The sequence below is a fragment of the Artibeus jamaicensis genome, unplaced genomic scaffold (genome assembly GCF_021234435.1).
Source record: "Artibeus jamaicensis isolate MK-2021 breed Jamaican fruit bat unplaced genomic scaffold, CSHL_Jam_final contig_1998, whole genome shotgun sequence".
In the NCBI taxonomy this organism is placed as follows: domain Eukaryota; kingdom Metazoa; phylum Chordata; class Mammalia; order Chiroptera; family Phyllostomidae; genus Artibeus; species Artibeus jamaicensis.
The window spans coordinates 17,786,060-17,800,025 of NW_026521407.1; the positions used below are offsets into that span (position 1 = coordinate 17,786,060).

General features: G+C 52.3%; 1 protein-coding gene across 3 annotated transcripts in view; it reads right to left on the reverse strand.

The window, feature by feature from the left end:
* Positions 1-1,936: 1,936 nt before the first annotated feature.
* RGS9 (regulator of G protein signaling 9) overlaps positions 1,937-13,966 on the reverse strand; it is a 52,460-nt gene continuing 40,430 nt past the window's right edge. For 2 of the 3 annotated variants that reach the window (XM_053657433.1, XM_053657430.1), the window contains exons 16-19: positions 12,566-12,651; positions 9,255-9,372; positions 2,469-2,953; positions 1,937-2,072 (exon numbers count right to left, since the gene is read on the reverse strand). In XM_053657433.1, coding sequence (XP_053513408.1) covers positions 1,937-2,072; positions 2,469-2,953; positions 9,255-9,372; positions 12,566-12,651 — 825 coding nt within the window. Of the gene's footprint in view, positions 2,073-2,468; positions 2,954-7,148; positions 9,373-12,565; positions 12,652-13,966 lie in introns of those variants that run through there. The other variant, XM_053657434.1, reaches the window with a different exon arrangement.

The following is a 13,966-nucleotide window of genomic DNA, read 5'->3' on the forward strand; positions in this document are numbered from 1 at the left end:
ATCATTTTAGACCAGTTGTGTAAATAAAGGCATGGAATTAATTGGCCCACTTACCTTCCAAGAAAGACCTGGCCTATTTTACTTACTCTCTTGGAGAAAGGTTCCTGAGCCCTAGATCGGTGACTCTCGTGAGCCTGTTGGCATGGATTCTGTAGAATCAGAAATGCGATGTTCTTCCCATGTGGAAGCCTGTTTTACCATGGGGTCAGTGGGTCCAGGTCTTGGCCTTGCACCTACCCACCATGCGTGTTTAGGGGAACTCCGAGAGACCACTCAGCGGCCCCTGTATTTGTGGGCCGAGTAAAGTAAGTTGTCGGAGGCTAAAATCAAATGTGGGGCTCTTGCCTACTGACTGAACTCGGAGAAAGCTGAGTGTTAAAGCTTTCTTTAACCCTGAGGAGGAGGCATGATGAGTGGTCGGGCAAACCGCTTGAATTTTTTTTCTTAGGATGACTTTCCACGCATCTTTTAAGAAATGTTTTACTCACCATGTAACCTGTGATCCCCACCCTCTGTTCGACCTAAATATGATCCCAGCACGACCGTTCAGGGCAAAGCTTCCAGGCATGGGGCTGAAACAAATGACAAGGGGCACATGCCCAGCATCACAGGGCGTGGCCCATGATTCAGTTCCGGGTTCCTCAGCGGTGGCACCGATACCGGACCAGGTACTCTCTTGTTGCAGAGGGATAAGGCCCCTGTCCCGGGCATTGTAGCAGGTTTAGCAGCACCCCTGGCCTATCCCCACCAGATGCCAGTAGCTTCCCCAGCCAGTCTTGACAACCAAAACTGGCTCCAGACACACTGCTCCATGTCCCCTGGGGGCAGAGCTGCCCCTGGTTGAGAACTGCTGCTGTAGATGAATTCCGTGAAGCAAGGAGTCACAGCGGCATCCCTGGGGCCTCACACAGTGCCTGCCACACAGTAGGGGCTCAGTAAAGACTTGCTGAGTGAATAGCTGGAGGAGAGTTTGGAGTGGTGCACCAAGGTGCAAACCTGCAGAGGTGCCTGCTGGGTTGGGACAGCAGTCATGGCAGTGTGTGCTCAGATCTCCTGCTGCAGGGCCACTAGCCCCATGGCCACCAGCATGTCTGTGCCAGGGCCATGCTTCCCACAGGTGCTCCCAGCCAGTGACCTTGCCCGGCAGGGGTACTCGTGCAAAACGATTACTGCAAGACACAGGTCCCCTCCACCAGTGACTTTGGCTAAGGGACACCCCAACAGCCAGGCCAGAACCTCCTCTCCCTGCCCACTCCCCCTTCCCCAGAGGTCAGCCCAGCACCATGGCCCGAGGACCCTGGCCCCTCTCCAGCTCTTACTCCCCACTGTTTTTCACAGGTGTTTTCCCAACAATCCCTTGCCCACCTAACCCCATCTTGGCATCTGCTGCTCGGTGGGTCTGAACAACAGTCCTGGCATTCTAGGAGGGTGCCTTTGCCCAGCCTGCTTCCTGTCTGATGCCACACCCTGGGGTGTCCCTCTGGAGAGCACTATTGTACAAAGCATCACACACAAACCAATGTAGGCAGGAATCGAGTTCTTTGTCTAAAAAAACCCAAACAAAGAAGACATGAGTTTAACTTATTAATAATAGCTCATAAATAACTAAGAAAACCAGACGCGCACTAATATTTCAATCCAAGAGACTCTTAGAAGTTATCCTTTTATCGGTTTTAAGGCAGCAAGTAAAGTCATCTGATCCACATGCTTTTCTTCTGCCCAAAGAAGAGAAGGTCAGGGGGCAGGGAGGGAGTTGGCCCCCAAGAATCCAGACGAAACGAAGCATTCTTCCTCCAAATCTCCCCCATCTTGGCTCTCGGCCCCCAAGTATGATCTTAATGCACTTCGGTTTGAGAGCCTGTCCTGTGGCCCAAACCAGCAGAGTCTTCCAGGAGCACCTGCCTGGTGCAAGGGTCCCGGCTCAGCCAGCTTTCCCCTAAGCCAGGCTCTCCCAGGGGCAGATGACCTCCTTCCGGATGGCCCGGTCACCCGATTCTCCTGTCCCCGAGTCCTCTGAGTCCATCAGGCAGGTTCCATTCTCCACACGCACATCCATTTTGATCTGGAAAAAGCTTCAGACGCAAGAGGAAACCAAGTGTGGGGGTGCAGGGGGAATGCCAAGTGGGGAGAATTAATAGACATGCACACCCACAGACATAAGGGCACATGTACACAGGCATGCACAAACATGAGTGCATATACACATACATGCATATGTCCGCAAGTGAGCACACGAGCATGCATGTGTATGTCCACAGATACACATGCACACATACACGTGAACATGCCCACAGACATACATGCACACACATGCACAAATGTGTGTCCACGCGTATGTGTATGCATGCACCCACAGACACATGAGCACATAAGGGTGCTTGTCCATGGACACATGTGCACATATACGTGTGGACGTGCCCATGGACATATGTGCACGCATGCACAGTGCACTTCCCTCTGGTTCTTACTTTGTCACCCTCCTGGATTTGAGCCGTGGCAGCTGCTGACCCACATCCCCGAGGGGCTGCACTTTCCCATGGGACACAGCGGGGCACTTGGGCGAGAGCCTGGCAAAGATCGGAGAGGCTAGACAGCCTCGTCTCAGAAAACTGCTGAAGGACAGAGCCATGCGGGCCTTGGCAGGGGCCGTGGGCAGCAGCTGAGGCCCAGGGCAGTCGGCAGAGGACTCGCCGGTATCAGCAGTAGAGGGTCCTTGGCGGGCACTAGATCCGCAGGCCTCCCCCTTCTGCTCAGAGCCCAAGGAGCTCTCCAAGCCCACCCTAATGGGTGAGGGGCAGATGGTGTTGCTGGGTCTCCGGATGAAACGGCCTGGCGAGGGGAAGGGCTTCCTAGGGGAGCGGCAGGAGGGGGAGAAGGGGCTGGAAGGAGAGGGGGGCACGCAGGTCCCCGTGTACACAGCCAGGTGGGGGCTGGGAGCTGTGTGCTGGCCTGGCTGCAGGGAAGAGAGAGAGAGCTCAGAGTGAGATGGGTGGCTGACCAGTCAATGGGCCCGGGGCCACCCTCTGCTGACTTGGCCCCTGCAGTACCTAAAGCACAGGGCATGGCTATCCTCTCAGAAGTCAGAAAGGGTGCCCAAAGCTACCTGTGACAATGGCACAGCCACGCAGAGGTCTCCTGTCAAAGAGCCTGTCTGTCCCCAAGCCCTGGCCATGGTCCCCAGACTTCAGCACTTGCATCCCAGGGCATAGGCTGGCCTTCCTCCAGCCTGAGAAGCTGGGGTGTGGCCAGGCTGAATTCCCAATCACCCCCCAATCCCAGACCCAGGTGAGCAATGTCTAGTGCCTGCCTCGTGCCCTCATCCCTTCTCTGTTCTTGGTTCCTCAGGACTGGAGGCATTTAGAGAATTTTTGATAGGGTGCCAGAGATGGCAGAAGAAGCCCCAGCTCGTGCCTGGCTGACTCTTCCATGCCTGAGACCACCCACCTTGACCTGAACCCACACCTGTGTCCACACCGACCAGAACTGGGGGCTGGCCAGACCCAGCTCTTCCCAGTGCCTCCCGTGAGCAGAGCGGGGCGACTGGGAAGAAAGACTGGATGTGGAACCTGGACTAGCCAGGAGAAGGAAGCAGAAATATGGGGCAATGAGGTTACTCATCGGAGGAGGAGGAGGAGCGTCTCAGCCTCCCTGGGCCACCATGGCCCCTGGGTCCCAGAGCTCTGGGGCAGGAGGGCTGGGTCAGGCACGTTTGCAGCTGGAGGAGCCCAAGAAGCCCAAGAGAGCTCGGGCTGAGTGGGAAAGTGAAAATTGGAGTTTTCGGGGAGGTTCTCTGCTGTCACCTCTCTTCCCTGCCCAGAGTGCACAGGCCCACTGGCTGGAGCTCACTGGTCCTGCCCTGAAGGCCTCTTGTGGCCAAGTGCCACACCAAAGCCCAGAGTGAACAGGCCTAAGGACATGCTGGACCTGGTGGGGAGAGGGGACCCCCTGGGACAGTTGGACCAACACTGCCTCCAAGAGAAAACTGGCAATGATTTCAGTGAAGAACACACCACAGCCACCCCAAGGTCCTGCCTAGAGGGACGTGCCTGCCCCACTGGGACCCAGGCACCGTGGGCCCCAAGAGGTAGCTGCCTGCTTCTTCAGCCTGTGGCCTAGTTTCCAGGTCACTGGAGTGTGCCAGTCCCAGCCTGGAGAAGAAAGGGCAGGCGCATCCAAGAACAGCTTTTGGAGGGAAAGAAACCCAGGAGGCCACAGTGTGCTTTGCTGTGGGGTGGGGGTGGGGTCTGCATTCTCTCCCAACTGCCTCCTGAAGTTCAAGGTCAAACAAGATTCCTCGGTGAAACAGAAGCCACTGATTCTGCTTGGTTGCTCAGATACCCACAGGTCAACAGACCAGATCTGGGGCCATTGGGTTGTTACACTAAGCTGAATGGTTGTTATTGTTAATAAGCAGTGAGAACTTACCTGCTTCTTGGGAAGCAGGTTCTTCCCAAGAAGAACTGTGAGGTTCTGGGTTGAGCACTTTATGTGGATTATTGCATTTACTTCCCAGAGCCACTCAGGGAGGGAGCTAACTATTATTGTGCCCATCTCACAGATGAGGAAGCCAACACACTCGAGAAACCAAACCCCTGGGACACGCTGCTGGAAATGGCGGGACAGGCTTTGAACCAGGCTGGCTGACTCCTTAGTTTCAGCATGGGACCGCTAGCTGGGTGTCTCATCAGAATCACCCCAGGGGCCAGCTACAAAGGCACATCCTAGCCCCACCCGAGACCCACTGATGGAGACTCTCAGGGCATGTGATTCAAGCAAAGCATCTTCTAATTGACACCCAAGGGCGTCATTATGCCCAGTAAGATTGAGGAGCTTTGAGCTATGCTTCCAATGCCTCCCTTCAGTGGGGACACAGTTTCCACACAGGACAGTCTGCAAAGAACAACAGTGGGTGGGGGGAGGAGCTGCACCCTCAATAAGGGCTGGGGGACAACTGTTAGGTCAAAAGAGGGCCCTATAAGGCATTAAGCATCTGCTGTGTAGTAGGCACACTACAAATCTGTAGATGCCTCATTTTAGAGAAGAGAATATTGAGGACCAACGGAGTTCATCACCCTCCCCAGATTCACAAAGCCCATCAGCCAGTGTGGTGTGTACAGTGAAATTCCAAGGTGGCCCCAGGAACCCTGCCCCCAACCTTCGTGTGTGTGTACACAGTGAATGCTATTGGTAGGCACCCCCATGGCCAGACTACGTGACAGGTGAATTTAGGGAAGGAGCATCAGGGTGAGCCTCACCTCAGCACCTGGGCCCTTCAGAGCTGAGTCTAGAGGCCAGGGATAAAAGACAGGCCTGAGACATGACAGGAATTCAACGAGGGAAAATCTCTCCACTCCTGGCTCTCAGGTGGAGGGGTCCATGTGGCAAGGAGTTTGGGCAGCTTGTAGAAGCTGACAGCAGCCCCCTACCGACAGCCAGTAAAAAACTGGAGCCTTCTATCCTACAGCGAGAAACTGAGTCCTACCAACAGTGTGAATGGACTTGGAAGCAGGTTCTTCCCAAGAAGAACAGGGCCCTGCAACAGCTCAGTGGGAGGCCCTGAGTGCAGCCCCAAGTCTCCCCCGGCCAACCATGGGCTGGGAAGTGGCCCACAGCTGTTTCTGCAAATTTGTTAGGTGGCAGTAGATAACTAATCTCATGACTGAATGAGAATTTGATCCCCTGTTGGGAACTGCCCTGCCTGGTCTCAGGAATTGTAACTGCCTCCCATGGCTAAGTGAATGACCTCCAGAATGCAGGCCACAGGAGACAAAGCTTGTCTCTGGCAGCAAGCGATACTTCTGCTTCCTCCCCTGCCTCTAAAGCATGGTCGATGTCCACGGTGGGTACGACCCCTCAGAGAGGGGCAACCTAGTCCAGACACGATCACTTGGGAGGCCTTCGTGGAAGGACTGGTGGGGGTTGGGGGCTGCGCCAAAGAGGGAGCGATGGACCCTCGTCTCCCCCGGCTATTGTGATATCCCCTAAGTCCCCATTTCTGTCGGGGAGAAGCACTGCCTGGCTCTAATCCACTTAAGCCTAAAGACCTATAATGGGGAAGGCGGTGCAGCCCTGTGCTGGAAAGGGCAGGTATGGAGGTAAATCAAGCATAAGAAAGAATATATAAAAATCCTGTGAAACCTGCTTTGTTTAGAATGCTCTCATTTAAATAAGGGTCCAAGCAAGAAGTTGGTTCCTCAAAGTTTTATGGCTCTTTAGACCCTGACTGAGAATAAGCCCTCATAGTTCTTTGAATGCTATCTATTGTTTGATCCTTACCTGTATTCTTGTGCAAATGAGCCCAATAAAAGCCCATTGAGCAGAGGGCTCTTGGCCCTTCCCCTTTGAGGGATCGGCCACCTTTCCTCCCCAAGCAGATCATGTCTTGGTAGTGTTTACTTTCATCCGTGGCGGACAGGGGTACTTTGTGGGCAAAGTTGCCCCCACAATCCCCGTTCTGTGTAACCCCACCGCCCTTGCTTTTTCTACTGATCCATATTGCCATCCCATTGCCTGTGGGTCTGGGCAGGACTTGGGGTCCTGGGGAGTGGGCCAAAGCAGCAGAGCTATGAAATAAGCTTTGTTATGAGAGATAAAGACTCCTCCAACTGCTCTTCCCTGAACTAAGTGACGAGAACACCCCACCCTACTTATATAGAATTTGTGACAAACCCTCATGACAATCCCCACTTCACAGATTAAAAAAACAACTGAGGCTCATGGTGACAGTGCAGTGTAACCAAGATCATACAGCTATGAGCCACTCCACATACCCCCACTCCCCCGATTCTTTGCCCTCTTTCCCATCCCCTTCACCCCCCCCATCCTTCTCTTTCCCAGGATGAATGACAGTACAGGTAAGGAAGGTGGCCATTGTCCTGCTTCACTTACCTGGCCTGAGGAGGTCCTCCCTTCTGAGCAAATAGCCATTAGCCCAACTGGCCCTGGATACTCTAAGCAGGATGGCTTTTGCACCCCAGCCCCCATGACCTTGGCCATTCTTAGAGGGGTCTGGGGCTTGCACTTGGAGACCCAGCCCTTCCAGATGATGCCATACCCACCGTTGTTGGTGTGAAGCAGCAAAGCAATGAAATGCAAGGCACATGGCAAAGAAATGGGACACACCAGAGACACAGTGGAGGAGAGCTCGGTTTTGCTTTGTTTTGTGCTGTGCTGATGCTTTATTATGCAGGGGAGCCGACAGAAGTGAGAGAAGGAGCATGAAATGGAGCAGGAATGTTGACATGAGGACACAGTCACAGGCTTTTTAATGAAAGGCAGAGCAGACGGCACAAAGAGATGCAATTCGTTTTCGGTCCAGAAACTGAGTGAGAAGTCGAGGGAGACCTCGTGGCCACCTGAACTCTGACTCCCTGGGAGCAGGCGGGTGGGGAGAGGGCTGCATTCGGGTTCAGCATGCAGTGAGCACTCACCCCTCCAGTCCCTTCTCGCTCACCCTTCCCTCACTGTCCCCAAAAGCAAATGAGCAAAGTTGGTCCCATGAAGGAAACTCATTTTGCTTATATGAAACCAAGAGCCATACACTCCTCACAACAGCCTAAAAAGTCCTTGATGACCGGGCCCTGCCCAGCTCTCTCACCTCATCTTGTTCCCTTTCTGCCCCCACCCCCCACCAGGCTCTGCCCCCGCAGTGTTCCCGTTCACTCTAGGCTGTTTCCCACCGCTGGGCCTTTGTCCTCGAAGCCCCCCAGCCTGGAAAGGTCTCCCTGCCTAGCCCACATTCATTGTATAGCCAGCTCTTTCCATCAGCTGCTCATCTGTCACCGCCCGGGAGAGGCCTCCGTAACCTGCACAACCCGTCATCTTGCTAACACAATGTCACATCCATTTCCTTAGTACGCCTTGTATGAGTTTTGCCATCTATGGGTTTGCGTTGTTGATTGCTATCACGGCCCCAATTCTCTCTGCCTCCCTGTCTCCTTGCCTTCTGCCATGAGACTTTGACATTTTCTCACTAAAGAAATAGAGTCTATTTTCCCGCTCCTTGATTCTAAGTGGGCTCTGGTTCTTGCTCTGGCCAACCAAATGAGGGGGGAGAGACCGTGTGCCAGTTCCTAGCCTACCCCTCAAAAACCTTATGTGTTTCCACTCAGTCCCTTGCCATCCCCACAGGCAGCCTCAGGCCTAGGCTAGTGCTGAAGGATGAGACGTGTGAAGCAGAGAAGAAGCATTCCACTCATCCCCGCCGAGGCCACCACCATGGCACAGCTCCGTGAGATAGGGACTGTGTCTATTTTATTCTCCAATGCCTGGCACATGGTAGGCACTCAGTCAACAGGCTCAATGAGTGAGTCTTCTTGCGGTGCAAGGTGCTCAGTGACCTGTTCTATCTCCTTTGCCTTCTTACCCAGGTGTGTGGGGCAAGCCTGCTTTCACAGATAACCCTGTCGGCCTCCCAGGGTTAGAGTCTGAACTGCCCTCCACTCCACCCCGACCACAGGGCTGGCCTAGTCTACAGCTATAGAGGAGAGAAGCACTAACATCTAGGCTTCCCTAGATACCTGAGAGAGTATTATCTTTGATCTTGACCCCTCTTGAAAATGGCACAGATATCTACCATCCTTCCTCCCATGAACAAAAACATTGGCCCCTTCGTTCTTTCTCCAAAAAGATGCTCCTCTGAAGGCCATTTCACCTTGACTGCTCTGGAGGCGTCCAGGGACGCACATCTATAGGGAAGCCCTGAGACTCGTCCCTTGGCAGGATCTGCAGCTGCCTCAGAAGCCAAGTCTAAACTGGACAGATGAGGGTGGAAGGGGGCGCTTCACTGAGCTATTTGAAACAAATGTGCCTGAAAGAACTATGCGTGGGAGTGGAGGGGGGCGCAGAAGGCCTTCTCTTTACTTTTCCAAAGCAAGTGGTAGAACACAAATCAGCCTGTTTTCTCTATGGTGCTCACTGCAAGAACCCCCTACCAGAAGATGGGTGGTCACACAGCAGCTGAGTCGGGTGCTCTGCCCCCACCACTGCCGGTCCTGCCCCTGGGCTGTTGGAGTGAGAGAACCACGAGTTGCTGTGGTATCAAAAAGCTCACCATGAAGGAGGTCGGAGGGAGCTGGCATGAACCTGTCTACCCCAGGGCCCCCCCCACTGATGGGGAATGACTCTTCTAGGCTCCACCCCTGCCTTTGTGTGCCTCTCCCAAGGGCACGCCCTTGCCACCCCCAGGAACTGTAGACTTATTTAGGAGGCAGCTCCCTTTTGAGTTGGCTCCTACGGTCCAGCTTGCTCATGACCTGGGTGATGTCCACCGTGTTGGCTGCCTCTCGAGCCTTGGCTTCCTCCTCCAGCTGCCTCAGGATGACAGGGCTCGGGCTGGAACGCAGGTGACGCCGCATAAATGGGAGGCTGGAGCTGGAAGGAGGGACAGGATTGGCGGTCAGCAGAAAGCCGCAGGCTTGCCCAGCAGTGACCCCACACCACCTGTTCTGGAGGCAGGGCTGGGAGGCCAGAATCTGGACCTGTCCCCTCATTCTCCCGGGGAACCTCAAGTGGGGCTGTCAGAGGTGGGTCCCACCTTAGTTCTTTTCTTTGCCCCTGGAGCATGGGACCAGAGAGAGTCTCAACTGCCACCAGACTTTAGGCAAGGCACAACGGAGACTGCTGGGATGGTGATGATTGGATACACCTACAACCTTTAGAAATTAATGTGTTGTCTCAACTTCCCATGGGCTCTTCCTGAAAGAAGGAGAAAGGCGGGGCTTGGGTACTGGGAGCCCAAGGGTTCCTGCCTTAAGGAAGAGTCCGAGCATTTGTTTGTTTTCCAAAGCCAAGGTTCTGGGAAGGAGGGAGAGAGCCGGGCTGTTTAAGAGGCCTGATGTCAATGGGCAGAGAAAGGGAGAGGGGCCAAAAGAGGGCTGGGGAGCTGCTGGCTCTGGGCACATGCACCGAATGAGTCAGGACCTTCTACAGAAGTTAAACATGGACTCCTGGGACCAAACTCTCTTGACCATGGCCTTGGAAGCCAGGACAAAGTTTCGGTGTCTGACTGATACAGGAGAGAGTGAGCAGGTAAACAACCCAGAGGCTTGGAAAACGAGCATTGTAGCAGCCATGGTGGACTTAAACCCTAGGACCTCCCCATGCCTCTGCAGCACAAAAGCCCACGGAGCTCCTCATCCGCCCTGGGGAGGAGGGGGGCTCCCTGAGAGCAACCCGTGCCTGATGCTTGTCTCCCACCGGCCCTGCAAGAGAAGGCCCGGAGCTCGGTTTCACTAGCTCTGAAAACATTAAGTTTCATACATTGTCTTACACTCGCGAGTCACAGAACAAACTCATACTCACCCCTGTCCCCACACGATTACAAACCCAGCCTCACGAGTCACAAAAGCGTCCCCACATGCATTCCCAAGTGTGGTGGCAGTGGCCGTGGCAGCAATGCCACACCCCAACACTAACGCCTAGCGCCGCCCTTGTGGTCCAAGGCCACACCTGTGGTCTAAGGCCACCGCAGCCCTCAGAGTGCCCCGGGGCACCTGAGAGAAGATCCAGCTGATTCCTCAGGTCTGCCTCAGCTCACAATACATCTGCAGCGAGCAGTGTGAGCGGGACTCTCCTGCCTTCCCCACCACTTTCAGGCAGAACTTGTGGGGCGATTACGGCCCTTTCTTGTGGCTTAAAGGAGATGCTTTCAAATCCCCAGGGACCCTGACCTCCCTTCCTTCCCAGGTAAACCTAGAAGAATAGCACCACAAAGACCCCCTTTCTCTCCTTTTCATAACAGTGCCATTATCCTCAAGAATGAAACCAAGTTGGGTTTTTTTTTTTTTTTATAAAAAGCTCCTTTGATAAAGGCTCTGGGCCAACCACCCACCCCCACTTTTGAATCCACTGGAGGTACTGGATAAGAGCCCAGCGTGGGCTGAGCCTCGAACGGGAACATTTACTAACGACACGGGGACTGGACTCGTGTTGGCGCTAGAAAAACCTCCGCCAAAGTCCCAGGTCTTTGTGCAAACTGTCCTTTGGTCACTCTTTGGAGTCTTCAGTCCCCATAGAGCAGAGATTTTCAACCCATGTGCCGAAAGAATTTTTAAAACATGCAACGCCTGACTGTTTCATCAGGGGCACTGACCTCTTTTCCTTTGGGGTGTGAAATTTTTTAAAAATGATAACATCCAACACAATGATAGCTGTCCAGGGTGAATGCCCTGTTTTGAACCATGAATATATAGGTTATAGAATAAAGTTGCATCTTATTGGTCATGTCACATAATAAAGTTGTGTTTGATTGGTTAATTCTTGGTATCAGAAATCCTTTTTTTTAAGGTTTTATTTGTTTTTGTTTGTTTTTTTTTAAAGAGGGGAAGGGAGAAAGAAAGAGAAGGAAACATTAATGTGTGGTTGCCTCTCGCATGCCCCCTACTGGGGACCTGGCCCACAACCCAGGCATGTTCCCTGACTGGGAATCAAACTAGCAACCTTTTGGTTCTCAGGCCAGCACTCAATCCACTAAACCACATCAGCCAGGGCCAGAAATCCTTATATACAAGTATAGGCACCTGACTTTTCCAAAAGTCACTTTAGAGCAAAAAGTGTCGGTGATTACTATTGTTATTATTTGTAAATCAATCAAAATTGTATCAACTTTTTTGTCAGATCAGCAAAAAAATATATTATGTGTGTGCCATAGAATTTTAGTAGTTTATATGTGCCATGAGATGGAAAAGGTTGAAAATCACAGTGACAGAAGTTTCTTTTTCCCAAAAAAGGAGTTTGAACTGCCCCCTCAAAACCTTATTCCACCCTTTGCCCGGGCGCTCTGCCAGGTGATATCATCTGCATCTCTAATGAGGCAGATGAGAAGGAAGGAGCTAATGAACAGGTACTGAAAGGAGTCACCAAGAATTCTTAGGATGTCACTGTTCGTTTCCCCTCAGTAATCTACCATTTTTCTTGGAGTACAAGCTGTTATTCTCTATAAGGTCTTGGGACATTGCAAGGGTACAAGGATGTGGCTAAATCAATCCCCATATATCAGTCTGGAGGTGGAGAAGTGTAGCAATTAAAAAAATGGTGAGTTGCAAAAAATTAAAAATTTTTAATTAAAAAATTGTGGTAAGTGTAATTATGAGTCTGTGAAGACTCTACAAGTCTGGCTGGTGTGGCTCAGTGGATTGAGCACCAGCCTGCAAAATGAAGGGTCGCTGGTTCTATTCCCAGTCAGGGCACGGTGCCTGGGTTGCAGGCCAGGTCTCCAGTGGGGAGAGTGTGAGAGGCAACCACACATTGATGTTTCTCTCCCTCTCTTTCTCCCTCCCTTCTCCTCTCTCTAAAAATAAATAAATAAAATACATTTTTTAAATGCTCTTTCCAACCAGAACGAGGGAAACAAAACTTACTGGCAGTAACGACTGAGGAAATCTTGCTAGGGTGACTTCGGGGCATCATGAAGCCAATGCGGCAAATGTACCCTGAGAAATACATCCCAGTCCCCAGTATTTTCTTCAGACGAATATTTCAACCACAGCCACTGGGCAGCAAGAGACCCCTACTTCTCTGCAAACAACGCATCAGGCAACCAGCCGTTACAGCCCCTTCCACTTGCCTTCTCTTGGTGGTTCCCTGGGGTTCGATAGCTTTGGCCAGCATTTCCTTATAGATTGGAGATTTCAAGTACCTCGCATAAGAATCCTGGTGGGAGCAAGAGAAAAACTGATTATGAGAGGGAAGTGTCGAATGAAACAAACACACTTGCCACTTTCGAGCCTTCCCTCTGCAATTAGGTGAAGGTTAAAACAATTTGCCCCTCTGTGTGAAAGGCATTTCGGTGCGACTCCAAAGCATCGGATCTCAAGTGTGGTCCCCAGACCAGCAGCACCAGTGTCACCCGGCAACACGCTAGAAATGCACATCCTCCGATCTGCCCAGACCTACTGAGCCAGAAACTCCGGGAGCAGGACGACCTGGGTCTGAACAAGCCTCCAGGTGATCCCACTGCTCTTCAGGTTAGATCATTGAAATCTAGGCCCCCCCCACCTAAAATCCACATTGGGGGTTCTTCCATGAATCGAGCATGAGACAAGAGAACACCTGCAGCCACCTGTCCCGCCCAATACCTTCCTCCAAGGACAATGAGCAGCCATGAGCATGGAGCCTGCTGAAAGCCTGCTAACCTCCCTTTCTGCCCTGAACTGGACTATGAAGGCAAGAGACAATCAAACCAAGACCCAGGCTCAGACTCTTCCTGCGTGGATACATCCTGGGACCCTGGCCAGGTGGCGAGCAGTGGCCTCGTGAACGCTCACTACTTCCAAGCACACTCAAAACTGCTCTTGTCGCAACGCGCAGGGGTCAGAGCCCACAGCAACAACTGGGGACTGGGAACTTTTTTATTTACGGAAGGAGGACTGTTCTAAGGACGGAGGGCAGCCATAAACACTATGAGACCTAGGAGAGAGTCTGGGCATAGGGTTTGGGGGACCATCCGGTTGTGTTGAGTTTATTATGGTGGGAAATACCCTCTAGTGACATGGAGTCCAATACGTACGCAGGGGCGGGCAGAAGTAGGTTTACGGTGGTCCGCATGGGAAAGACATGCGGGTCACGATGATGACAATTGCTCTGCGAACCATTTCACGTTCCCACCACTGTAAACCTCCCTTTGCCCACCTCCCGCGTACGTCATTACTAAGCTACCCATGATTCTGTTTGGTTCTGGCTCGTGGCTGAACCCCGTGGCTGTCTGCCTACAAGGTTGTACAAAACCCACATTTTTAAGAGTCAAAATGTATTTTCAAATACATTAAGGAAGACCAGTATTAAAGAAATTCTGCAGTCAGTCTTCCTGTAAAGGTAAACAAGCAGAAAAACCCACTGAGGAGGCATACATGGCTACTCTGGCCGGGTGAAAATTCAAATTGTTACATATTTTCAAAGCAAAGTAAAACTATTCCTTTATAATACAATACACTGAAAAAACTAGGCAAAAGAACTATAAAAAGGGAAA